This window comes from Electrophorus electricus, chromosome 5 (assembly GCF_013358815.1).
Source record: "Electrophorus electricus isolate fEleEle1 chromosome 5, fEleEle1.pri, whole genome shotgun sequence".
Lineage (NCBI taxonomy): Eukaryota > Metazoa > Chordata > Actinopteri > Gymnotiformes > Gymnotidae > Electrophorus > Electrophorus electricus.
Window position 1 is genome coordinate 12452165 of NC_049539.1, and position 26614 is coordinate 12478778.

The following is a 26614-nucleotide window of genomic DNA, read 5'->3' on the forward strand; positions in this document are numbered from 1 at the left end:
AGGAAAACCGATGAAACCTACTGAAAAACTGCATGCATTAGGAAAAAGGAACATTCACCACTTCATCTGGTGTGTTTCTCGATCAGCATGACATGGGGCACAAACACAGGATCAGATGTATACAGGATTCCCTCAATGTCCTGCAGAGATTTAGCCAGAAATCGAGAATAATTGCATCCAAAAGCAACACGACTTAAAGGTTGTTTCTCTGTCTACAAATCTTTCACCAAAATATTTGTAAAGTTTTCAGCAAAAAATAATGGTAATTGACTATGTTATGAAGGATGATGCAGGTCCTTGCATTGAAGGGCCTGCATTCCCAGTGTTTACACTCGGCCTGTGTTCATACACGAGCCCGTTCCACTGCACGGCTGAAACATGGGGAAAAGGGGTTAGCGGGTGTTGGCTCCTTTTCAGGAAAAATATAGACCCTTTGCATTTGTTTTGCTTTATTTTGAATTCACTGCTTTTGTTACAAAAAAGAATCTTCGCAAGAGTGCAGGAAATAATTGCAAGGAAGAGATTCTTTCTGAATGTGGAGAAACAAAAATCACAAGTGTGCTTTCTCTCTCCTGGTCCATACAGATTTTATTGATTTGCTCATTATTTGTCAGCATTCTGTTTTTTAAAATGAACAGATTTGATTTACACCCACCTGAGACAACCAAGTTCATCAAGGACCAAGTTTTTTTTGGGTAATTTGAGATATGTGTTTGTAATACTATCTATTCTGTTTAAGGATTAAAAATTTATTCTGGCAAAAAAAAAAACAGCTATAAAGAAATGTAATTAAAATTCTGTTTTCTATTCATGCTATTATTCTACAAACTCTAACAATAATCTGGTATTGGCCCTCAGAAAGGCAAGTGGTAACTAGAAAACTAGCTCTGAAACGAATATGGAACAACTCTGAAATGAATATAGAACAAATATCATCTGTGTACTTACCCCCCCCCCCCCCCCCCCCACACACACACACACTCACACTATATCATCCTTTGGCCTCTAATTCTCTTTAGCTAGTAATGACGCTTATGATATGTCTATTGTATTGTTATAACAGCCTCATATATTTGGTAGGAATATCCCCACCTGTTTTATGGCTGGTCTTGCTCTCTCTAATAGATATTAAGTGGAATGGCCTTTTTGTGTTGGCTCTCCCTTTGTTCCTCTGGCTCTGCCTTTGTTCCACTGGGCCCTCTTACCAAGTTCCGGTATGAGTGTTCTGGAAGGGGTGGAGCTTCTGAGCAGCTTATGAGGGAGTTGTTCAGCTTGATGACCGGAAGGGTCAGGGTTAGAGAGCCCCTGTCCTGAGGGAGAGGAGCTCCCCTGTCCAGGTCAAAGCTCACCTGGATGGAGTCGGAGCCAGAGCAGAGGGAAGAGGACTCGAGGGTAGGAGGAGTGACACCATCCTTTGGGGAGTTACTGCGGAGTTCACATAAAGCCAGGGTGCCTTTGTTGAAGCTGGCTTTCGGCTGCGGGTGTCTTTTTGATTTGGCTTTCCTGTGTCTCCCTGACCGAGTCGGAAAGCGGTTTCCTTGACTGTATGGGCCCCAGCGACGGTCGCGGTTCTCATAGAGGAGTGTGTTGGCACAAATAAAGATAAAAAGGCCCACTCCCATAATTACAGGACCGACAAGTTTCAGTTTCTCCGCTGGTGTGCGACCACTGGAAACTTGATGCAGTGGTGGTTTCCGGGCACGATGAGGCCAGTACCCACCCGCTGCTACGCCTATCCCTATGAGCAGCAAGACGCCGGCAAACAGCAGACAAGCACCAGGAGCGGAACGCAGATTCAGCCCACCAATCACAGGACCAGGATCCTTATGAGGGGATGAAGGGTCTGAGCCCAGAACAGGAACGCCTTTCACCGTCTGCTCCTCTGCAGACATTCCGCTGGAGATAAAAAGGTCAAATAGTGTCATCCTGAATAAACTAATACTCATTTATCAGTATGTGCCCGAATGATGTGGCAAATAAGTATTGCAATTTGAATGTCAGTGTTTTCTTTGTTTATTGCTATGCTTAATACAGGAGAACTATGCTGGCTAAAAGTGTCATCATTTTAAACTGAGTCTAGAGCAGAAAGTTGTATATTAGTTAGAGATTTTATTGACTGTGGATCAGGTTCCAGTTTTGCTGTATAACAATAGTTATGAAATATTTATAATATTATAGACTGGAATATTTATAATGGACCGTAACTGACTATAATGCATTGTACTGTATTCTAATAGACTGTAATGTACTCTAACAGCTGGGTTTTACAGGGAACTCATGTCAAGTTGTGCTATGCTATTTTAAAAACAAATCTAAAGAAGCTGCTGTTTTTACCTGAAACGGCATTACATTTCAAAACTAATATTGAATATATTAGTAATATTTTGTTGACATTACACAAATGGCTGTTATACCTGAAGTCTGCAATTTGCCATGACATTATAGCTGTTAGTGTCATTTCTGGAAAGACGCAGTTTCAGTTGTATTGCAACATGCTGCTACCCGACAGGGTTAGTTCACAATGAGAGTGTAATGTTTCACGTGACTTGGAAAGACGTAGGGGACTGCTACAGTCACTGGCCACTACTGGATGTAGGGGTCAGTATTGGATGTAGAGGCCTAAAGTGAAAACATTTGTAATTGCTATCTATCCCGCTTTGCTAAATTGACAGTGGTTCATGAAGCAAAGCTCTCGGGATGTCTAACATACGCTAACAATGAAAGGTATTTAACCCAATTCATGCTGAATTTATTCAGCCCTTGTTTGAAACTCACCGTAAACGCAGCAAAACATTTGCGAGGAAACGGAAAACATAAATCCCTTTTACACTCTCCGTAGTCTATGGCACCTGAAATACTAATGGAAATATGCTAACAATTTGAATTTGCCTAATAAACGTTGTGCACGGTATAGGTTGCCAGCTGTGGTCTTAAATAACCACATGGCCTTGATCTAACCCACTCATTTACCACATGGAATCTGACGAAATCCAAGCCAGGCAGGAATTAAAACACACAACCTATGCAGAGAAAAACTTAAAACACACGCACACGCACTGTGCTGTATTATAAATATTCTATAAGTATTGAAAGTCTCCAAAATGACTGTATTATGCTGCTTGTGATTTCAGGGGTTTAACTAATGGTGTAATTATTTCACGAGCGAATCTTGTTGTTTCTGTCCTGTTCTTCTGTGGGTTCGGGACGTTGCAAATCACTCCTTTCGTTGTTTTTAATTTGTGCCTCCTGTAGGACACACACCTACTCGCACGTTTGCGCACATGTTTAGTAGCCTTATATGGTAATTTAACCTCACCGAGTAACTTCGCCACCTGCACCTTTATCTTTTCCGTGGAGGGTCCCGGCACATCTGGTGTCTGTAGAATCTCCGTCGGTCCTCTCCGAACGAAAAGAAGTAACACAATCTGTCCGTTCGGTAATGTTGGGTCCAAAAGCAGCTCCGAATGGCGCTTCAGTTCTGCGCCAGTCGCTCCATCAGTGCTGCTCCGTTGACGTCCGAGGAGAAGGCGCGCTGTCCAAGATTAGAGAACAGATGTACGCCTCGGACTTAAATCCATCCAGTGACGTAGAGAGAGAGAGAGCGAGAGAGAGAGAGAGAGAGAGAGAGAGAGAGAGAGAGAGAGAGAGAGAGAGAGAGAGAGAGAGAGAGAGAGAGAGAGAGAGAGAGAGAGAGAGAGAGACGGCGGAGTTAAGGGTCATGGGAAGACCCGTGCAACCTTGCTCGGTCCCACGGTCGCCATGCTGACCTATTCTTAGCGTGTCTTGGGACTCGAGCTTATTTTATACACCATCTCTTTCTGTTCGCTGTTTATTTGTCATTATTAAGAGACGTGAAACTATTTCATCTTTGTTCCTGAATCATGGACAATTGTTTTGCACCTCTTACTCTGTCAAGGACAGCCAGTTTCAAAGCTGTCTCCATAATCAGACATTAAATGTCCTCAGGTCTGAGGTCAGGTGAAGTGTCCTTGCTCTGTTCTGAATAGCACAGACATGCAAGGAGCACCTCACGTCTCACCAGTTTGACAGCGTGGTCTTTCACTAGAAAGGGGCAGAAATTAATGGCTTGTTGCAAGCTGGCCATGGGCTTGGTTTGCCATAAGTGTTGATCAGCGCCAGACTTCAAAATAAGCAGAGAAATCAAATATATATAGAAAAGATCAGAAATATGAAGGGAGAGATCAGCTCCAAGTAAACAAGGACAGTTTGAGGCTGAGCACTAATATGGTGTGAGAAAAATAACCTATGCAACCCCTAATAAGGAAATATTAGGCTAAATAATCCCAGTTTTTCTGAAGCTGTGTGGTCAATGCATTCAGAAAAAAACCCCACAATGGAATGATGTAATGGGCTAAAATTCTGCTGTCACATCAGTTATCATGCAGTATAGAAGTGACTCACAAATACTTTAATCAAATGTTTAGTCTGTTTCACAGAAGGCTGCCTTTTAAAAAAGCTCTTGAATCACGCATGCCATCTCTTATTCAAACATACACAGGTCAGCTGCACAAAAAACCAAGGCAGACTGGCTCATCGCAGGATGTAACAAGAGTTTATTCTATTAACTCAGATTCTTCAGAACTGCAGCTTACATCTCTCCAAGTTTTGTTCTGTACACACACATACACCGTCAGTAGAACATTCTTAGCACATGAAGGAATTCACTGTACATCATTTTACAAATTTTATAGTTTCCACAAAGCGCAATTTTCATACCAATACACACAAGACATTCATTGTAAGATTTGCCCAAACTAAAAGATTCCCTGATGCAAAACACACACACACACACTCACACGCACACACGCACACTTTCATCTCACCCTAGTGGTCTTACATTTGTCCATTCTGGGTGTGACATGTTCATATACAAAGGACTCCGTTTTTGCATCATTTTAAAAATCACTTTGTACATTTCAAGTAAAAAATTCCACCACTGTGGAATTTGTTCACGCTTTCAACTCCAGTTAATCACACGTTTAATAACCATAAAATCATAAATAGTACTGACAATCAGCAGATGTTACAGCTCTTTAGGAACCGGGTTCCATGCGTTCTACAGTCTAAACTGTTAATCTGAACCGAATTACTGGGTAAAATAGGAAATAAATAAAATGAGAATTAAAGGGCCAAAAGTGTAGCTCGGAACACTTAAGCGTACGTAGGGGTGAATGGGAAGCTTGAACGGAGGAGTCTGATCACTGTAAACCAGGGTGGGCACAAGAACCCCACCTTTCACCAGCTAGACCCTTCAACTTCTTGAATTAATTGTCACATCCCACCAGCACTACTCTAAGGATTGCATATAGCTGGGAAAAGATGCAAGAAAAGTCAAACTAGGTTGTCATTGGTCATCAGGGGGCAGAGCTGCTCCTCATCTGCACTCTTCGCAGAGGGCAGGGCTACACTTCATCCATGTCAAAGGGGAGGTGGCTATTCATCACACTCTTCAAAAAGGGGCAGTGCTCATCATCCGCACTCTTCAGAGGGGGCAGGGCTATTCGTTACCACCACTGTTGACAGGGGGCGGGGCTACTCCTCGTCGGCACTCTTCAACATCAGAATGCAGTTGTAGATTTTAAGAGCAGGGCCCAGCTTAATGCTCAGGATCTTCACAATGTCGGACTGGGTGAGGAGCAGGAAGGCCTCGCCGTCAATTTGCTGCATGAACAACAACAGAGGGAGACTGAGTCAAACCATTACTGCCACAGACCTACAACATCAACTCTGCTTCATCGGTCTGGGCTTTACTCAGCCCAAAGTTCTCTGTACCTCATTCCTGAAAACAGTCGCATGATCCCTGCAGCCCGGCAGCCTGCGCACAAAACATGCGACCTGGCAAAACAGAGCACAAAGAAACATCATTCAGTGATCTCCCCCATGCACTGCAGTCGTGTGTGTGTGCGCGCTTGTGTGTGTACCTCCTCTGTGCTCCACTTGGCCACAGTCTTGGCGTTAAGGCCAAGGGCTTCGGGCAGCAGCTTGCCATGTCTCTCCCAGCAGTGCTGGATCCGGGGCGGCTCCCAGCCACAGAACACAGACTCGTGCAGGAACTGCTGCAGACAGTCTGAAACACACACACACACACACACACACACACACACACACACCAGGTGGTTATCCTCCAGCAAGGGGCGTGTCTGAGGCGTGCCGGTGACGCGGCTGTTCTGCATACCTTTTCCATTTCCCTCTCTTTTCACCTGCTGGGTCTTCAGGCATTTGGTAGCTGTTACTCTGGAACATGCCAACAAAGACAGGGTGTCAGATCCCCCAGACACAGGTACCTCGCCCCCGCAACCCGCCCCCGCCCCCTCGGGTATACTATGGGGCCACGCTGACCTGGCTGCAGGGGAGGGCTCTGCGGCATCGGCGGCTGGTTCCAGGCTGTTGGCTGGGGGCGTGGGCGCAGCGGTCTGGGTGAGAGACTCCGTGCGGCGGTGTCGTGGAGGACCACTCAGAGTGATCGGCCTCTCACCGCTCAGCCTGTCTGGCAACAGGCCGTCCTTATTCAGATTCAGCTCGGAGTACGGACAGCTCAGCGCCCTGGCGGAACGAGGACAGGAGAGGAGTAGTGAGATGGGGTGTGGTTTTTATGTTTTTTACCTGTTCCTTTTACTCGGCTCTGGAACAGTGAACTACAGTGTGTCATTAACGTTCATGACTAACCATGGTTCATTAAGTCCAAATAATAATTCATCCTGAATTTAGATAATTAATGCATGTTGAATAATGCTGCTAGTTTTGTTAGTGCTGAACAGAACTGCCATTTCAGATTTAATGGCCCATCATCTAGAAAACATTCCACTGGATGAACACAAGAGGGCGCCATTTAACTCAAGCTCTCGTTTCAAAGTTACCAGACAGAACTGGTTAATTTAGATTAAGGTTTTTAATTACTCCGTGTCTTTGAAGCTTCATTATAATGTAGGTAACCTGGCACCCCCAGTGTGAGGTGTACAGCATGTTTCCATGCCACTGCATGTGGGTTACTAACGTGTAGTGTGTTCCATAACGGGGGCCTTTGATGTGTCCGACACCGTTGCATCCAGGGGTAGGACAGCCTTGACTCGGGACGGCTGGGGAATCACTGGAGTCTACACACAAGAGCCTTCAGTTAGCACCACATCCACACACACACGCCTGCAGTTAGCACTACCCATCAGTCACAACATTAAAACCACTGACAGGTGAAGTGAACAGCATGGATTATCTTGCTACAGTGGCACCTCTCAAAGGTCGGGATATATCAGGCAGCAAGTGAACTGTCAGTTTACTGACACACCATGATGTGTTGGAGACAAGAAAAATGAGCAAGTGTAAGAATCAGTTGTGTTTTCTGGACACTCTAAATTGTCCTGTATGAATGTGACCTGTGTGTAAGTATGTGTGTGTGTGTCCAGGGTTGGTTGGTGGTCTGTCCTGTGCTCAAGGTGGCTGTCGCCTCTCATCTCATCTCATGCCATTAAAATCCAGAAGCGTCAAGTACGCTTTTTGGTGGCCTCCCTACAGTCTACCCATAAGCAAGTATGTAAGTGTGTGGACGTGCATGTGTTTTACCGTTGGGGTGCTGTAGAGGGTGGCCAGTTTTTTGGCACCATCCCATAGGATGCAGGTCACTGCTATCAGCATCCAGCCAGTAATCATATTCATCACTCCAGCCATCAAAATGGACCTGAAAAACATCCACACACACACACACACAGTTAATGTTTAGCACAGTCACTATGACCATCACCGTATCTACCTTTTTAATTTTCCTGAAGTTATCCTTCCTGGCATTGATAAAGTTAATCTTAACATCTGCACACAGCACACATCTGCCTTTCAGGACTGAGTTTTTCTAGTATGGAAGCTCAGAGAGGAATAACGCCGGCTTTTGGACCTTGACCCTGTGGTCATCCGTGTCTGCGATGCTGGCGACGCGGATCAGCACTGCGTTTCTCTTATCCACTGCCTCCAGTTTCATCCCCACCTGGAAGCCATGGGGGGGTCTCTGAGCAGGGGCCACAGAGGTCAGAGCAGAGTTAGCCCAAGGCACCACACACACACACACACACACACACACACACTCTCAGATATACACACAAAACCAGGTACTACACACAAACAGTTAGTTAGCACGCACACACATACCTGAAACATTACTGGGATTAATCGAAAAGAAAAAAGAACAGCAGCAAAAGGTTTTATCAACAAGTACATACATTATAATAATGCACATTGCTTTATGACATTACTGGTGCTTATTTTTGTTTTCTATTTGGCTAAAGCTCCCATGGTGCAATGCTTTGAGCATGCTCATTAATGGTCACCTGTTTGAAGGCTCTAGCAGGTGCGGCCTGGCTTCCAGTCTCTTCCAGATATTTCTCCCAGGAGAAACTTTTTGGGTGTTTGTACTCTGAGACACACAAACACTAAACATTAGGGATACAATATTCATTTATTTTCTAAAATGATGAAATAAAAACAACATCCCTCCCACCAGCAGGCGTGGTAAGTGTTAACTCCGTCTCCTGACAGTACCCAACCGGATGAATATATGGACTGCTGGCATCACACCTGGTAACAAATACACAGATTTATGTGCGTGTGATCACGCACACACACACGCACACACACACACACACACACACACACACACACACACACACACACACACACACACACACACACACACACACACACACACACACACACACACACACACACACACACACACGGGTACACACCATAAACTGTATATATAAGTTGGCAAACTAATGTTAGTTTGCCGAAATGGGGATGAAGCACATCAAACTTTATTTCAGGTTGAGTATCAAAATTTTGTTAAAGTCATGCCACATTAAATAATGTGAAAATTATCCTGTAATTAGAAAATTGAACATTTACAGGCGATTATTAAATATCTCATCATCATGCATGACTTAATGTGGTAGGTCACCAGTCCAGCTAGATTAAGGTCACGTGTCATGTAGTTTTATTCCAGAATGGAAATGCAGGCACATGTGTACTGATTATGGATCATCATGGATCATGTACAAGCGACTGTGTTATTTGTTGTGCTTGCTCTCTCTCTCCCTCCCTCCCTCCCTCCCGCTGAGAGAGAGAGAGAGAGAGAGAGAGAGAGAGAGAGAGAGTCTGTGGTACACTCCTACAAACATCCACACACTTTTACACTTTTTTCATACCAATAATCGTACGTATCATCCCAGTTATCGAAGTGGATGAGGAGGCGGTTGTCCACAACTGCAGCAACTGTTGCTACGCAGATGAGTGATGGATTTTTGCGGTCCACGGCCTCCAGTTTCATCCCAGCGCGGAATCCTGAGGGGGTGACTGACTGAGAGAGGCCATTACAACCATTAGCCCAGTGCGAACTTTCTACAAACACACATCACACCCATCAGAACAGACTAAACACCAGCTAAACCCATCAGACATGACTACACTTTACATGACTGTCCATATTATATATCATATGAACAGCACTTACTACAAGCACCCAATAAGCACATTACAATTACACACATCAGCACAGACTATAAACATCTACTACACTACATGCATATCAATGCTCCTATCATTTCCAGGCTTGAGATGAAAGCATGGGCAACATCATTACTTACTGTATTAAGACTTTTAAAAAGATGTTTAGGTGCCAGCTGACCTCTACAGTTCTTAACATACGTGTTCCAGTTAAATTCTCCATCTCTACAACCTACAAGCAAGCACACAAACACACATGCATGAACTCAACATCCAGTATTTTTAAAAAAAGGAGAAAAATCCACAACTTGCTATCCAGAGGTTTTGAGTAATTTTATATGCAAGTACCGCAGATTCAAGCATGCACTGTATTTACCTGGTCAGTTTACAACACAACACAACAAGCCATATCTAATTGTTACAGCAAAAACAAACAATAATAAAGCTATTTTCTCTATTCATTCTTTTGCTGCCCACTGCTGGAAAGTTCTTTTCTCAGCCTGAAGTCACATGTTTTGTAACTATAAAAGCCTAGACCCAGCGCTAAGCTTTAAGCTCCTCCTCCCCAGGCAGACCCCTTCACCCGCCCCCACCCGCCCCAGCCACGCCCCCAGCCCCTCTAGGCGGGCCTGGTTCAGGCTGCACCTTTGGGCAGAAGCAGCTTGAGGCCCATCTTCTCACACCACCCTGGAGGCTTTACATCCCATGCGTCTGCATTTACCCAGAAGTCGTAACACTCAGGGTAGCCATCAAAATGCAGCCTCACCCTGTAGCCCTGCACCTGCCAGGGAGATGACAAGAACCAAATCACAATCGCATCATCTACATCGCCATCTACACCCACAGTATAAAACCAAAAACAATAATCACAGCAACAAAATCTTCACTATTTCATTCACTTTATAAAACTCAGTTGCTCATAAGCTTGTCATAGAGCTAGTGATATTAAAGCCCCTTCGACTACATTGCACTCCCGCCCACTCAGTGACCCTCGGAGCCTGTTACCTCTGCCACTGTAAGGACACAGAAAAGAGAAGGATGACACGGGTCCAGGCCTTCCAGCTTCATTCCAACTTTAAACCCATTCCTGCTCTGAGGAAAGGACTGGTGCTACACACACACGCACGCGCACGCGCGCACACACACACACGCGCACGCACGCACGCACACGCGCGCACACACACACACGCGCACGCACGCACGCACACGCACGCACACGCACGCACACACACGCACGCACACACACACACAGATAAATATTCTCCTCCGGACATAAATACAAACACCACTGTAGTTTAAAGTTGCGGTGAGAAGGTCTTACCTCTTTAAAGAGTTTCAAGGGCACACTGACAGCCTTCTCCTCCTCTAAATAGACCGGCCAGCTCCAAGCTTTCTTCTTCACAGGTGGCATTGTTACTACAGCAACAGCATCACATCAGTACATTAGCACAAACCCCCACCTGCTCTTTTGTTTGTGATTTAACTGAAAAGTTGTTCACAATTTTAAAAACGGCCTATTAATGCATTTAATTTAAACTCTCCATTCTGCTCATCAAAGAACATCACAAGACAACCTAGGAGTGTGTGTGCTGGACAGTTACCCAATCTGGCGAGTTTGGCTGCTTTTCGGCCTTTTGAAGCTTTAAACCTCTCCTGGAAATCAAAGGGCAGCTTATTAAGTACAATAGTGCACATAATATGCTGTGTGTGAGTGTGTGTGTGTGTGTATGTGTGAATAAATGTGTCACCTCCTCTTCCTCCATGTTCTCCTCTTCCTCACCATCAGACTCCATGAACATCTTCTTCTTCTTCCGAACTCGTTTACCTAAACGTTCACCTTCACCTGTGTCACCTGGAGTGGACCTGCCAGTCACACACACACACACACACACACACACACACACACACAGTGTCAGCAACATAGGACTGCAGTATTAAGAGCTTTAACCTTGTCAACAACAGAGCCAGTCCAGGCAGTGTTTTTATAAGAACAAAGCATCTCTGAAACAACCACACTGAATTTACAGCTACCATCAATTACCATCGTACCAATACTGTTATAACCACCATCGTACCATTACTGTTATAACTACCATTATCGGTCCACAACAGTTTGGAAATGGTACCACAGCTATACCGTACCACACAGTATCTGTGCGACTACCGTGCCATTCTAGGGGAGGTGTCAAGCTAACAGGCCTGGTTCATGTGCAGGGTCTGTGTGTGGGCGGAGTCACACCAACGGGCCTGGTTCATGTACAGGGGGCGTGTCTGGGGGGGCACTGGGTTAACAGACCTGGTTCGCGCGTGTGGGGGCACCAAACTAACAGATCTGCTTCTCCTGACCGTGGGTTTACCTGCCGCTGCTGGGCTGCACGCACACAGGGCTGCAGAACTTGCCCTGCAGGAAGGTCTCCTGGGAACCAGAGTGTCCGCAGGAGCTGCAGCTGGCCACCTCCACGCTGGGGCCTTCCACGGGACCAGGGCTGCCCACCACGCGGCCCCTGTTGCCCACCTGTGGCTGGTGCCCAGAGGAATCAGCTACACCACAAAAACAGACAGACACGTCATCATGCCGTTTCCTGTGTTGTGAGAACACTCACAGCGCAAACGTAGCAGCCCCAGTCCACTTTGCCTTTTTATGCATTTTTTCAGTGTGCTGAATGTAAGTCAACACCACTGTGCTGAAGTACTCACCCACAGTGTGGGCATGCAGCTCACTGGCCGTCTGGGCCTGCAGTCCCTGCTCAGAAGGGTTGGTGGGCTCAGGGGAGGAGGTACTGTTGGGGGGTGTGGTTTCAGCCTCCACACACATTGGCTCTTCCTCTTTGTCTTTAGGCTCCAGGTCCGTTACGATCTCCAGAGTGCCAAATTCTGTCATCCGGAACTTGAAGCAAAAAGTGAGAGAGAGAAGGAAACAGATACTTACACTCACCCGAACGCAGCTGTCCTTAGTACTCAGCGGGTTATTCGGAGTGATACTGTTTGCTGAGCTCCTGATTATCTGGTGCACATGCGTTGGGAGCTGGATAAAACCACAACTGCAAACTGGCCAGGAAAAGGTGGAGATTCAGTTTGGAACCCGCTGGCCTAAGGTGACCCATGAGAGTGGCTGCACTAAATTCCTATTACAGTAGGAAAGGCAGGTGTGTGATATACATCACATGAACAGGGAGACCCATGATGTGATGACATATGCTCGTGTTCAGTCAGGTCTGTGGGTCCACATTTACTGGGCAAAATATGGAAATAACCTGCACGAGACCATAACCTGCATCATCATATTATACTCATCAACAGGTGCAGTTTACAAAGCAAAACTGCCCATATTTAATGCATATGGCATTTCCTGTTGCCTGTACTTCTTAAACATAAGCATCTGAGCGGTTACTGTCAGAATCTACGTGCTGATCTGACATGACTAGCTGGCCTGGACGTCTCGATGTTGCACGTGCTTCCTGTTCCTGTGTGATTTCGTCCCGTAGACTTTACCTCTCTCTTCCCTAGTAGTCAGTGCGCCTACGTCCAGCTTTACTGACAGTCAATGAATAGCATCTTCTGCAAATAACGCCATTAACATCAGTGTTATGGACAGACTCCTGGCCCACTGTTTTGTGAATTAAGGGTCAATGAACAAAGACAAGTGAAGGCATGGTTGTCAATGACCTGCAGTTGTTCAGTTTAACAGTGTCTGTAATTGAGCCGCTGTACCCTAAGGTCACTGCCAGGCAATGTAGCGATGCCGTCCTTCCAATCAAGCGCCGACATCATGTCAAACTCCACAGTAGGGGCAGGGCCATCACTGGGAGGTGTGTCTGTCATTTTTCCTGATAGAGAGATAAAGACTGAACCAGTTTTCATAGCTTGGAAACTTGCTTTCCCTTTAAATGACATACTTGACAAAAAGATACATCATCATACATATAAAGGTACATTGGGTCACATATGAGCAGATTGTAATAACATACTTTAGGTTTGATAAAGTTCAAAGTCAGTTTTTAATATTGTATGTGATCTACAATTCTTCAAACCTAGAAGACTCTACAAACCTCTAAATCTCACAGGCTTGGCAGCCTCAGAAAAATGCAGATCTGATTTCAATACAAAAGAACACAAAATAACGTTCTTGTGCAAATAAGTGATCTTATAAACCAACGCAAATACGCTAAAAACAATTAAAAACCTGCAGCATGCGGGAGACCTTTTAGAGAGACTGCAAAGTTAAAATATTAGATTTATTGTTTTGAAGCTTCGTTTTTCGACAATGTATTGAAATCGTTATACTCTTACCTGTAACAGGAAGTAAAAGAAAAGCATCTAAGCTTCGACGCTTTAGAAGACACGCTGGACAGCGAAATTTTACATCACGCACTAACTCCCCTCGCCAATCTAAATGTCCAGCGGGGAGGTGATGTGCAGCTTGCTGTTGACTAATCTATTTACACGAGTGTATTCACAGGCCGATTGATCGATATTACTGTTAAATCGGCTTACTTCACTGTACAAAGTGGCAGATGTCTTAGTAAAATTCATCAGCTATCAAGCTTGTGTAAACTATAAAAATATAGCTAACTTATTCTTAATTCAGAGGAACATTGCCGGACACTCGGGATATAGGCGCGATCAAGCAGCGAAACGCCCGCAACTCCACTTACGAAATACCTGCGCGTGTCTCGTCATTCGCTGCAATTCCGCGAGGGGGCGACTCGTGTCGTTGGTACGGATTGCACCAAGCACTTAAATATGGACAAAATATGGATTTATAATTGTTTACAATGCATTTTGGCGATAAATACCCACGAAAATAAACTCTCACTGTTGAACCTTCTGCACTCAGCAGAGCAAAAATGTGGGAAAGCGACTAAAATAAAAGTTAGATGAACAAGTTCAGCTTTACGTTGTTTTAAAAGAATCTTGTGAAATCTACTGTTCAGCAATACACAGGAAGATCTGGGGGTAAGTTAGTGGAAATATTACAGATAGTTGTGTTTTCTAATAGAAAACTAGTCGTTCAAGCATGTTAACAGTCGTATACTGGCGGTAACACTGTAATAACGTTCTTAACCCATCGTTTATTTTAAATCAAATCCGATTCAAATTAGCTGCGTACACAGTGACAATGCACCTGCATACAATCCATGGACGCACTAAACTTGTTCAAAATGTTTGCTACTAGATTTCAAGTGTTGAAGGAATTTATTCCGACCATAAATAAAGTCTAATGCACGAGCGCCCATTATTAGCATTCGCCTGATACAAAATGGCGGAGGATAGCAAAGGGCCGCCGACACGTTTAAACTATGTAAATTATTGGAGTTATTTGGTCTAATTAATTCGGCGCAGCCTTTAATTAGTATATGAAGGTCAAGTGTATAAGTTGTTCTGCTGGAATTTAATGTTTTTCTCTCAACCAACAAACTCCTTACTTTCCCCTTGTCACGGAATGTCGTTAGCAAGTTGGCTAAGGTGGCTAGCCTCTGCTGTCTAGTTAAGCCCGACTGTGGTCCAATTCAAATGGACAGCCGGCTAGCAACTGCAACTAGCTGGGGCTAGTAATGTTAGCAAGCGGACCACAATATGCGAAATATACAGTTTCGTGATGTTAGTAAAAAGAAGAAAAACATTCATAAAGACAGTTCAAAGGAGTTGCCATTTACCAATTAGCAAACAAACGAACTCTAGCGTGCCCAATACAGAAAAAATCGTGAAACGCTTGCTTTTAATTTCTTCTACATAAACTTGTCACTTCAATTTATCTTTATCGTTTTAAACATCGTTGTAAATAGTTACGATGGCTGCAAACTGCTAAACAAACCTTTCCCTGTGCACTGGTATCATTGTTGCTTTCATCAATCGTGATATTACGACGATATTTTAAGAAAAATGTGCAACTCACCTCGTTTCTGTTTTAACTCTTATTTTGAGCTGGATGGTTCGCCCGCATTGCGCATGCGCAAGGTATTATGCCTCTTGCCAACTTCGGAGCTCGATAAACTTCAACACAATCAATAGGCTGGAAGACTGATAACGCACCATGAAGATGATGCATTAATAGAATACAGGTTTAGTGTGCTATACGACCTAAAATTCGTATGCAACGGTGCCGACGACAATATCCTATCGAACCTCAACTTTGTGTTTGTTCCACAAATAATCATTTTACTTATCAGAATAGGTTGATGTAAACGTATGCGTTCTCCTGTGCCCCCGATTATGCACTCTACTGTTTAGTGTTTCACTAAACGTTTATCTTATTTCGCTTGATGATATATAGGATTATTCTATGCCAACGACATACTGATCCGCGCTTGCGCTATTTATCTATCTTAACCTTAAACTAGAAGGTTGCATGTTATTCAAGTCCAAGCGAAACACTCTTAAACTCAAATGGTTTTGGGGAATCCACTGATTTTGGTTTCCTGTCACCATCACGTGTTCAGCTACACCGTCGCAGATGTGCTCATTAAAAAACAGGCCTCGTGGAAGCAATCAGTAGAGCATAATTGTTCAGTGTTTTCGTTGTCGAATTTTGTGCGCAATGTATAGCAGGGGTTTTATGCAATCAGCACCAGAAACTTTAAAAATACAGTTACGTGTATGGCTTTGACGGCTGCAGTCGGTGGATTGTGAAGGCAGGCGAGAGCTGTACCAGTACACCAACACTAGATGGCGGCATCAGCATACAAATATAGGTGGACAGTACAAAGGGCGCATGGGCTCAATGCGATGGTGGTTCTCGTTTCAAACAATGCTGAAGTCGTCGTGACACGCGTAAATATAGTTTACGAGTAGACATTTACACATACATTTTGGCTTAAAAATGTATTAACAACAAAAAATTGTTTAAAAATGTAACATGTAAAGTTATCACCGACAAAAAATGAAGATCACAACATACATACAGCGCCACTACCCCCTATGGACGTTCATCCAGTGTACATTCATCCAGTCAGCGCTATAAACCAATATTTCACATTGAAAAATCGCATCTTTTGACAATGCAACACTATGCTGTGAGAGAGCATTTCTATGAGCTAACATTTCAAAGATTTCTGCCCTAGAGTTTCATCACAGTTCAATCCCTGATAGAAAATTCACTTCTCCAAGATCTGTATCTTGAAACTAAAGCTCAAACATTTCAGCCTCCAATAAATCCTTTGTCTATCTGACCATTCGTAACTATGCCTACCCTTCCTACAGTAAATATACCATTTGACACAAAGACAGGCAATAGACACAAATATAAAGACTTAACGATGAACCGAACAAATGTTTGACTGATCACAGTACTGAGACATAACAAAACTCATGTGCAAAGTCAGTGGTCCAAACAGCATCCAAAACCAACATTACAGTTAGTATATTTTGGGGATTTTTAAGGTAAACAGCTTCATCTAACAGAAGTAGTCCCTTTCTACTATTCACTTTATATCCTGTAGTGTTCTTGTTTTTGGGGGGGGTTTTTTTGTTTGTTTGTTGTTGGTTTTTTTAGCTCAGACTGAATATCAGTTGCAGTGAGGGAGCTTTGTGGATGTAACACTCAGACTCAGCATGTGTTGGTCTGTGCAGATGCTGATGGGATATTCAGACTCAGCCTGTGCTGGTCTGTGCAGGTGCTGGCGGGATATTCAGACTCAGCCTGTGCAGGTCTGTGCAGATGCTGGCGGGATATTTAGACTCAGCCTGTGCTGGTCTGTGCAGGTGCTGGCGGGATATTCAGACTCAGCCTGTGCTGGTCTGTGCAGGTGCTGGCAGGATATTCAGACTCAGCCTGTGCTGGTCTGTACAGGTGCTGGCGGGATATTCAGACTCAGCCTGTGCAGGTCTGTGCAGGTGCTGGCGGGATATACCGGCTCAGCCTGTGCTGGTCTGTGCAGGTGCTGGCGGGATATTCAGACTCAGCCTGTGCTGGTCTGTGCAGGTGCTGGCAGGATATTCAGACTCAGCCTGTGCTGGTCTGTGCAGGTGCTGGCGGGATATACCGGCTCAGCCTGTGCTGGTCTGTGCAGGTGCTGGCGGGATATTCAGACTCAGCCTGTGCTGGTCTGTGCAAATGTTGGCGGTATATTCAGACTCAGCCTGTGCTGGTCTGTGCAAATGCCGGCAGGATGTTCTTGCTTATGCAGCTGAAGTCAGAGAAGGTCATCTCAGCCTCTTCACATGCACCCAACGACTCAGGCACAGGAAGATTTGTGAACGCAGGGTTAATGTTTGTCAGGTCATCAGGGCTGGACTAAAAAGGATTGAAAAATGTTTACTACTAATATATAATAACAGGCTTTATATAAATGAAAAAAAAAATAGCTTGACATTTATCTTACATTATGTACATGTGTAACTACATACTGTATATGCATATGCAACTGTATAAGCAAAGAGTTTTCACTGCACTCACCAGTGAGGGAACAAAAGGGGGTGGCACTTTCTTTGCCACAAGCTTATCCCATTGGATTGAGCTGAAAAATGAGTGACGCTGCAACTCTGCCTAAAAAAGAGGACAATAATTTATTTGAAGAGTCCGCGTGTTGGTGGTGGAGGTGATGGTGGTGGTGTTGGAGTTTTCGGTGGAGGTGTTGATGGTATTGATGCTGGTGGTGGTGGTGTGTGTGCAAACTTACCACGTCATTTTTAGCGCCTAGCCTCTTAGCCCTGTCTCTGTTAAGCAGCCGTTTGAGAAGGTCTCTTCCTGCCTTGGACACCCCCGGCTTCAGGGCCAGGGGTTGAAATAATATATTGCTTAGCATCTCCATATGGTCAGCACTGTAGAAAGGTGGCTAAAGAGAGAGACAGACATCCATCAGTAACCCACACTTGAGATTATCCTCAACGTCAAGTACATGCCCCTTGTTTTCTTGCCAGAGCTTGCTCTCTCTATCCCATCCTCTGTGATGGTGGTAGTGTTGATGGTGGGGATGTTAGTGATAGTGATATATGGTGGGGGTAGTATTGGCAGTGTTTGTGGTGGTAGTGTTGGTGGTTGTAGAGTTGTTGGTGGTGGCATTTGTGGTGCTGTTAGTATTAGTGATGGCATTGGTGGTGATAGTGTTGGTGGTAGTGTTCTTGGTGGAGATGTTTATGGTGGTAGGGTTGGTGGTTGTAGTGTTGGTAGTAGTAAAGGTGCTGTAGGCGAGTGTCTGGTAGTGGTCTTGGTGATGTTTATGGTGGTAGTGGTGTTTGTGGTGGTGTTGTTAGTAGTGATGGTGTTGGAGGTGATAGTGTCAGGTAGTGTTCTTGGTGGTGATGTTTATGGTGGAAGTGTTGGTGGTTGTAGTGTTTTTGCTGGTGGTGTTCTTGGTGGTGATGTTTATGGTGGTAGTGTTGGTGGTTGTAGTGTTGTTGTTGGTAGTGTTCTTGGCACTTATGTTTATGGTGGTAGTGTTCTTGGTGGTGATGTTTATGGTGGTAGGGTTGGTGGTAGCGATGGTGGATCACCTACCAGGCCATAGAGCATTTCGTGGAGCACAGCACCCAACCCCCACCAGTCCACCGTCCTATCGTACTCCTGCTGCCGAAGGACCTCTGGGGCCAGGTACTGGGGGGTCCCACAGAATGTTCTAGTGGTTGCATGCCCTCTCATGCCCTCCTTACATAGGCCAAAGTCAGTTAGCACGACATGCCCTGCAAAATCTAGCAGGATGTTCTCTGGCTTCAGGTCTCTGTGTATGCAGGAGCAGGACAGAGGAAGACAGAATGACACCCTGAGGTGTATGGAAAACTATTTAGTTCATCACATCTGTGTGTCCACACTGTGTGTGCATTAGGGGTGAGCTTCATTCAGGTTTTAGACAATGTTGTACACAAGATTTTATGTTTATTTTTCACGAGGGACCAAATGTCCTCACATTGAAAAAAAAACATCAACACTCTTAAAATTGGGGACATTTTTCTGAAAATTTGCTTGTTTACAAAATACATGTTTCATTTTAAAAACAAAAAAGGCCAAAAGATTTTATTTTGGCTACTTATGTTAGCTAAAGTAATATATTAAAACCCATATTCAGTAATATATATATATATATATATTATTTTATTTTTTAAATTTTTTTAATTTATTTATTTATTTATTTTTTGAGGGTTTTTTTTTTTATACACACACACACACACACACACACACACACACAAAAAAAGTCACACTCTAATATTTCGTTGGACGGCCTTTAGCTTTGATTACGGCACACATTCGCTGTGACATAGTTTCCACAAGATTTATTTCTGTCCAGAATTGCATTCATTTTTCCCAAGATCTTGTATTGATGATGGGAGATTTGGACCACTGTGCAAAGTCTTCTCCAGCACATCCCAAAGATTCTCAGTGGGGTTCAGGTCTGGACTTTATGGTGGCCAATCCATGTGTAAAAATGATGTCTCATGCTCCCTGAACCACTCTTTTACAATTAGAGCCTGATGAATCCTGGCATTGTCATCTTGGAATATGCCCGTGCCATCAGGGAAGAAAAAATCCATTGATGGAATAACCTGGTCGTTCAGTATATTCAGGTAGTCAGCTGACCTCATTCTTTGGGCACATAACATTGATGAACCTAGACCTGACCAACTGCAACCGCAGATCATGGCACTGCCCCCACAGGCTTGTACAGTAGGCACTAGGCATGATGGATGCATCACTTCAGCTACCTCTCTTCTTACCCTGGTGCACCCATCACTCTGGAACAGGGTAAATCTGGACTCATCAGACCACATGACCTTCTTCCAATGCTCCAGAGTCCAATCTTTATGCTCCCTAGCAAACTGAAGCTGTTTTTGCCAGTTAGCCTCACTGACAAGTGGTTTTCTTAAGGCTACACAGTTGTTTAGTTCTAATCCCTTGAATTCCTTTTGCTCTGTGAAAATGCTCTTACTTTCACTATTAACATATCCCTGAGTTTTACTGTTGTTTTTCTACGATTTGATTTCACCATATGTTTAAGTGATCACGATCATTCAAGATTTTTTTCCGACCACTTTCCTTCCTTGAAGATGATGTTTCCCCACTGTCCTTCCACTTTTTAATAATGCGTTGGACAGTTCTTAACCCGGTTTTAGTAGTTTCAGCAATCTCCTTAGTTGTTAGGGTTCAATAACTTGTTGGCAGCTGAAACAATCATCCATGCAGTAATTATCCAATGGGAGGCTCTTACCTATTTGCTTAGTTATATATATATATATATATATATATATATATGTGTGTGTGTGTGTGTGTGTGTGTGTGTGTGTGTGTACCTGTAAACAATATGCAAGGAATGTAAGTATCCTAGAGCACTGGCCATCTCTGCAGCATAAAATCTGGCTCTGGGCTCCATGAACACACGCTCCCTCTGTAGATGGTAAAAGAGCTGCACACACACACATACACACACACACACACACAAACACACACACACACACACACATACATACATGTCATTGTAACACAACCCCTCAAGAAACACAGTCATCCATTCATAAAAAGAAAGTGTGCACGTGTGTGTGTGTGTGTGTGTGCGCGTGCGTGCACACCTCTCCCCCACCAGCATAGTCCAGCGCTAGATAGAGTCTGTCTTTGGTCTGAAAGCTGAAGTGAAGTCTAACCAAGAATGGATGATTGAGAGTCTTCAGTAACACATTATGCTCACACATGACGAGTGCTTCCTGTTAAAGTCAACATAGTCAAAGTACATACAGAGGCACCAATCAGCACACTATATGCAACAACACTCACACATGCACTCTCTCTTTTTCTCTCTCTCTCTCACACACAGACAGACACACCCACACACACCTACCGCTTCTTTCTTCAAGATGATGTGCTTCTGTAAAACTTTGACTGCATAGTACCTTTCATTCTTCTTGTGTCTGGCCAAAAAGACCTGATCGGAAGCAGGGTTGAAAAATTCAGATACATGTTATGATAATGTTACAAATGCAACAATGATAAATATTCTGGACTAATTTCCCAGACCCAGACTAAGCCTAAGCTTTCACACATATTAAAGAAATGAAATTTACCTTCCCAAAACTGCCTGTCCCAATCACCTTCAAGTAGTCAAAATCAGCTGCTGAAGCCCTGTACAGACATGCATAAATATAAACGTGTGTATGTGTGCCTGTCTGTCTCTCTGGGTCTGCTATAGATCTATATATGTCTGCCCTATAGATACACAGTAAATAGCTTACTTACTGAGAACTCTGCAGCTGTTGTTCTGTGGTGGTGAAGCACAGCTATTGGAAAAAGAGCAGAGACAGTTAGCAGAGACAGTTAGCAGAGACCAACCTAGTGCCTCCGTAAGCAAACTCAAGCGTGAAATTCAACTCCAACGTTCGACCTCGTGCTTTTTCAACAGACATGAAGTACTTGCTATTTTATATGCGACGCAGCTGTGCGCACAAGCTTACTCACAGAAGCCGGTCCGCTCGCTCCAGAACCCCCGCCCTCTGGTCTAGGATAGTACTCCGAACCCATACTGGTAGGGGGACGTGTGAGAAAAACATGGAACATTATGGTTTGGGGAGGAAAAAAATCTAAATTTGCGCAAGTTAATGTAAACTTAAGCGTCTCCCTTTAGACGACGTTGGTGCTCTGCGCACAAAAAGATCACATTTGCGCTCTTCATTTCTCCATGCAGGCTGCCGTCACGGCACAGAGCAGCAACTTTCCTAACTAGGTCACTTTCCCAAAGCGGATCGACCTCAGATGCCTCTCAGTAGAAAGTCACTTGCACTCACATATCTATTATTATTATTATTAGTCGCGCTGATTAATCACCATATTCAAATGTAATATTAAATAGCGCCCGTGTAAATGACACCGCGTTTCGAATAACAGCTTCACATTATACATCGCTGACGGTAAAAGATCAAAATATACTCACTGACGGTATATTGGGCTGATCTCAGGCTTCTGTTGAAGGTCTGATGTAGCTGAACCGATCTTTTTCTCTTTGATTAAAGCTAAAAAGCAGGACGAAATTAAGAAAAATATGAAAATGAACACTTCTGTTGTGTGGCTACATCAAATCAAGCGAGAATTAAACGAGACTGTTTAAATGGACATTACCCCAAAATAAGCTTTCAACTATTAATATAATACCGAAAACGCCCCAGTATGCTAGCTATAATATACACTAAATGTTTAGTTTTACTTACCAGCAAAGTATGACACTATCCCCTTCATTTTAGCATACGTCACGGTACTTTTTGGTTTTTTCGCCATTCTAATGTAATCCCCAAGAGGTAGATAGAGATAGAGATAGATAGAGAGAAAGAGAGAGAGAGCGAGAGAGAGAGAGAGAGAGAGAGCGAGAGCTGCAGAGGATACGTGTTAAGTTGTCAGGTCTTCGGCAGGGCTGCCGTCGTAACGCTCAGTTCTGGTTACGAGCTGTTTGAACCCGCCTGGCTATTTTCTGCGGGACACATGGTCCTTCGACGTCTTCACGACATCTTTACCCACGCGACCGTCTCAAATTCCAACCGTCTCCATAGCTCAGATAACCGTTACCCGCGCGCGAAACTCTCAACAAATACAAGAGTAGTCTGACACGCTATCGTTCATTATATAACCCATGATTAAAAGGTAAACGATAAGGAAAGTTATAATTAAAAGCAGGTAAAACTGCGGTACATGTGTGTTTATTCATTTAATGGCGGTTTATGGCGTGTCTGGTTGCTGTCATTTACCTACTTTTACCGGTTGATTCCTAGAAACACTTGAGTATCCCACATAAGTGGAAAATGCTTAGAAACAAGTTTCTATCCAAAGAAAACAATGTAGCTTAATATCGCTTCAACAAACATCTTTTGTAAAGTCGTAAAGACTTAAAGAGGTTTCATCATTGCAAAGTCTTAAGCTGTTATAAAACCATGTTTCCAAACTATTCAAATCTAGCTTTGTAAAAAATGTGTATCATGGGATTTGTTGCATGATTAGGTTACAGTAAAATACATATTGAGACTGAAAATGATTTTAGTAGTAGTAGTTAATATTAATATAGTAGTTAATTATTAAGTAGTTAATATTTAGTAGTAGTAGTAGTAGTAGTAGTAGTAGTAGTAGTTAATATTAACATAGTAGTTCATTATTGAGTAGTTAATATTTAGTAGCAGTAGTGGTAGTATTTTGTGTTTTGTTTGGAAATTAGAGTACTAATTTATATCCAAATCTCATTTCTGTGAGTCTAAGTATGGGAAAATCACAGAGTATAAACTACTATAGCCTTGTCTTGCACACAGTAACTAAACACAGTAAACTACAACAAAGTTTTAACAGTAATTAAATACTGAGAATAAATTACAATAGCCTTACTTTACACACCGTAACTTAACTGAGTTTGTTTCTGGTTCATACTCTGTTCAAACATTTTTCATGGTGCTTTTGCTGCAGTTATTGGCTTGTTGTTGGCTTGACAAGTATCTTTGATTTATTTTTTATCCTGAGAAAGGCATGATTGGATATAAAATATAAAATGGACAAAGTCTCTGTGCCTTTGCATGTCACAAATGTACACCCATAAATGATGTACTTTCTGAACCCACCTGTTGCCAGGACAACAGCACTGAGTTTCCTTCTAAGATGAAGGGATGGAAGGAAGGAATAGCAAAGAATTGTAGACAGCTCCTCTTTCCTATCTCTTGAACCCAGGTCTCCGTTTGTGCATCCCAACATATCCCACAGGTCCCAGGCCAGGTGACTGGACATTTCAGTTTGAAATCCAGGTGTCCAAGGTCTTTGGAAATAAACAAAGTTCCACTGACATTTTGATTGCTCCTGCAATCAAGGTTGTGTTTTCATAATAATGCAACTTCGAAGATAAACGAGAAAGAGCATTTGGTATATGTGTCACCTTACCTTATATTTTTACTAAAATACTGAATTCTCAATGGCTGAGATGAACTTTAAAAGAACCAAATATTGAATTAATAATCAATTAATTAATTAAGAATTTAACTTTTCTTTTACCTTGATTGACGGTTAGTACATCTTCCTTTTTTGAAGGCTGTCCCTATTTATAGAAAGAAACCGAAATGTCCAAACAGTTTTTCCACCGAACAGAAGTAACACTTACAAAACTGGAACAAATTCTCCACCATCTTATCCACCGCTTCTTGCCCGCCTGGGTCAAACGCCCCGGTCGCACTCGACTGGCTCCTTCACGGTAACATTATAGGTTGCATAACAAGCATGTCTGTCACCACTCCAGACATACTTATATTGAAGATCACCTTCTGTAGCATGCATGCAGTTTCTGCAGAGAACATTCTGAGCATGTGAACAGTTAAGCTCTATCTGGTCACGTACTGTAAACGCACACACACAAACACACATACATTTGATATGCACACATGAAGATGTTTCATTCTATATGTTAAACACTTTAGCACTTCAGTGTCATATGCAAGACAGTACCACACTGAAAAACAGGGGGAAAAAATGAGGAAAGCTAATTTAAGACCACAGAGCTGATAGTTAGGGTCAGAGCTATTGAAAATGACTTTTGATCTTTGAAGCAAGGAAGGGCTTCTGTAGCTCCCACCTTTTGAAATAAACATGTGTGATAAGAGAAGGTGTTATTGGGTAATAATAGGCTGACTATGGATCATAAAACAGTTTTCTATCTGATCTGACCTTATAAAGCTATTGACACAATAACACATTAAACGTTTAATTTATATTTAGGACTCTTTCCACAAAAAAAAAAAATCATGCTACTCTAATACTACTCTCTCTCTCTCTCTCTGCCCCATCGCAGAGAGAGAGAGAGAGAGAGAGAGAGAGAGAGAGAGAGAGAGAGAGAGAGAGAGAGCAAGCAAGAGAGAGAGAGAGATCTAAGGTGACAGGAGGGTCTGTATCTGACTGGAGGTTAAATCTCTCTCTCGCACACACGCACACTGGATAACTCAGCAATCAATCAAAGTCACGTAAGTTCTGAGTGGACTCTAGCCACACCCATCTCTCATTACTATACATCAAACAGCTATAGTATCTTCTGTGCTTCTTTCACTATTTTTTTTTAGACTAGATTATCACGAAGCCATTTTCCAGAATGCATGAAGATTATGTATTTATTAATTCATTCGTTCGTTTGTTTGATGGCTTACTGTGTTATTGAGATATACTGCTACTGTGGTACCACGAATCACCTATGGAGGCACTATCAAGCTATATTTTCAGAAACTTTGCGGCAAACTCTGAAGCGGGGCATGAACGATACAGGAAAAAGAATGAGCCTCCATGTGCAAGTAAGGCAGTCATTACACATGCAACGGAATTCAGAGCAATATCCACATCATTCCTCCTCTTAAGGTATACTCCTGTAGCCTCCTGTAACTGGTTTAACTTGCAAAACATCTGTCACTTTAATTTTTAAGTGGGCTACAGTCACGCCCCTATTTGGATTCAACTCAGGTTAAAAAAAAGAGAAAGAGAATTGTGAAAACGAATGGAAGAGACTGTTTGAAAAATAACCACAGCACGCGTTTCAACACAGGGGGAAATCACAATAGGTTAACTGAGTGATGTCGCAAATAAAGTCATATTGTTATTGCTGCCTGTGTTTGCGGGAACACGGGGCGTGTGTGAGTGACTCACTTGAAACCAGCGCCCTGCATCAGACACGCGCACCTGAACATTCCATTTGCTTTGCTGTTTGACAGTAACATCAGGAGGAGCAAAGCGTGCCGACCGCAGGTAACTCGCGGGAACTTATACAGACTGGGCAGCAGGACGCCGGACTCACAGATACGCATTTGGGTTAGTTTGGCTGTCGGTGATCGACAGAGTTAAGTGATCACTAATGTGCGCGCTGCGGGTCGGATGTGAATGAACGTCGAGGCTGCATTCCCAAAGGAGCCCGAAGAAGCGGAGGAAAAACATTTACCGGAAGTTTACCGACACCTGCGGCCGTAGTTGTCGTAACATGGAAAGTTTTCATTTATCGAGGGGGTTCTCAATAACGCAAGAACGAGCGTGAGTCCGTGTTTTCCAGCTACAGGTAACTCGTTTGACGTAGTCTGAAAATTATTTTCGTCCGCCCACCGTGATTTTCATGATACGCTTAGTTTCTAACTTTTCTTTAAATCCTTCCATGAAACTTGCAGGATGTCAAATGGCGTCTCTCGGGTTGAACTGGAGTTC

General features: G+C 43.4%; 4 protein-coding genes across 5 annotated transcripts in view; 1 reads left to right on the plus strand and 3 right to left on the minus strand.

Moving 5' to 3' along the window:
* Positions 1-969: 969 nt before the first annotated feature.
* LOC113571944 lies at positions 970-3558 on the minus strand. Its single transcript, XM_027001173.2, has 2 exons — positions 3317-3558; positions 970-1896 (listed from the first exon to the last, which is right to left on the minus strand). The coding sequence occupies exon 2, from the start codon at positions 1890-1892 to the stop codon at positions 1119-1121; it is 774 nt and encodes a 257-aa protein (XP_026856974.1). The 5' UTR covers positions 1893-1896; positions 3317-3558; the 3' UTR covers positions 970-1118.
* A 1004-nt stretch (positions 3559-4562) lies between these two features.
* l3mbtl1b (L3MBTL histone methyl-lysine binding protein 1b) lies at positions 4563-15446 on the minus strand. Its single transcript, XM_027001204.2, has 21 exons — positions 15404-15446; positions 13219-13334; positions 12205-12394; positions 11865-12048; positions 11256-11370; positions 11109-11160; positions 10829-10923; positions 10513-10617; positions 10153-10288; positions 9648-9739; positions 9210-9361; positions 8504-8580; positions 8334-8419; positions 7904-8014; positions 7579-7693; positions 7016-7115; positions 6361-6564; positions 6197-6255; positions 5943-6088; positions 5794-5856; positions 4563-5682 (listed from the first exon to the last, which is right to left on the minus strand). Exons 2-21 carry the CDS (start codon positions 13327-13329, stop codon positions 5554-5556), a joined length of 2322 nt encoding a protein of 773 aa, XP_026857005.2. The 5' UTR covers positions 13330-13334; positions 15404-15446; the 3' UTR covers positions 4563-5553.
* A 1956-nt stretch (positions 15447-17402) lies between these two features.
* sgk2b (serum/glucocorticoid regulated kinase 2b) lies at positions 17403-24590 on the minus strand. Of its 2 annotated transcripts, XM_027001198.2 has the most exons (13): positions 24440-24590; positions 24016-24206; positions 22356-22434; positions 21884-21947; positions 21665-21705; positions 21493-21550; positions 21270-21353; positions 21004-21135; positions 20728-20840; positions 18944-19163; positions 18126-18281; positions 17903-17992; positions 17403-17740 (listed from the first exon to the last, which is right to left on the minus strand). In XM_027001198.2, exons 2-13 carry the CDS (start codon positions 24176-24178, stop codon positions 17582-17584), a joined length of 1359 nt encoding a protein of 452 aa, XP_026856999.2. In that variant the 5' UTR covers positions 24179-24206; positions 24440-24590; the 3' UTR covers positions 17403-17581. The 2 variants fall into 2 exon arrangements, with proteins under 2 accessions (XP_026856999.2, XP_026857000.2); XM_027001199.2 differs by lacking the exons at positions 24016-24206; positions 24440-24590 and adding an exon at positions 22630-23021.
* Positions 24591-25935: 1345 nt separating this feature from the next.
* ptpn3 (protein tyrosine phosphatase non-receptor type 3) overlaps positions 25936-26614 on the plus strand; it is a 30798-nt gene continuing 30119 nt past the window's right edge. The window contains exon 1 of the mRNA XM_027001157.2: positions 25936-26471. The gene's annotated coding sequence lies outside the window, so the exon portion shown is untranslated. The remainder of the gene's footprint in view (positions 26472-26614) is intronic.

Excerpts from the sequence above, each read along its gene's own strand:
- LOC113571944 (XM_027001173.2), bottom strand. The coding sequence starts at position 1,892 with ATGTCTGCAGAGGAGCAGACGGTGAAAGGCGTTCCTGTTCTGGGCTCA.
- l3mbtl1b (XM_027001204.2), bottom strand. The coding sequence starts at position 13,329 with ATGACAGACACACCTCCCAGTGATGGCCCTGCCCCTACTGTGGAGTTT. Across the intron at positions 10,924-11,108 it reads AGCCAAACTCGCCAGATTGG|TAACAATGCCACCTGTGAAG; the intron begins GTAACTGTCCAG and ends CTGTTGCTGTAG. Across the intron at positions 6,565-7,015 it reads CGTTATGGAACACACTACAC|GGCGCTGAGCTGTCCGTACT; the intron begins GTTAGTAACCCA and ends TCGTTCCGCCAG.
- sgk2b (XM_027001198.2), bottom strand. The coding sequence starts at position 24,178 with ATGTCCAGTCACCTGGCCTGGGACCTGTGGGATATGTTGGGATGCACA. Across the intron at positions 22,435-24,015 it reads TGCTGTTGTCCTGGCAACAG|CTTTAATCAAAGAGAAAAAG; the intron begins GTGGGTTCAGAA and ends CCTGCTTTTTAG. Across the intron at positions 20,841-21,003 it reads ACTATGCTGGTGGGGGAGAG|CTCTTTTACCATCTACAGAG; the intron begins GTGTGCACGCAC and ends GTGTGTGTGCAG.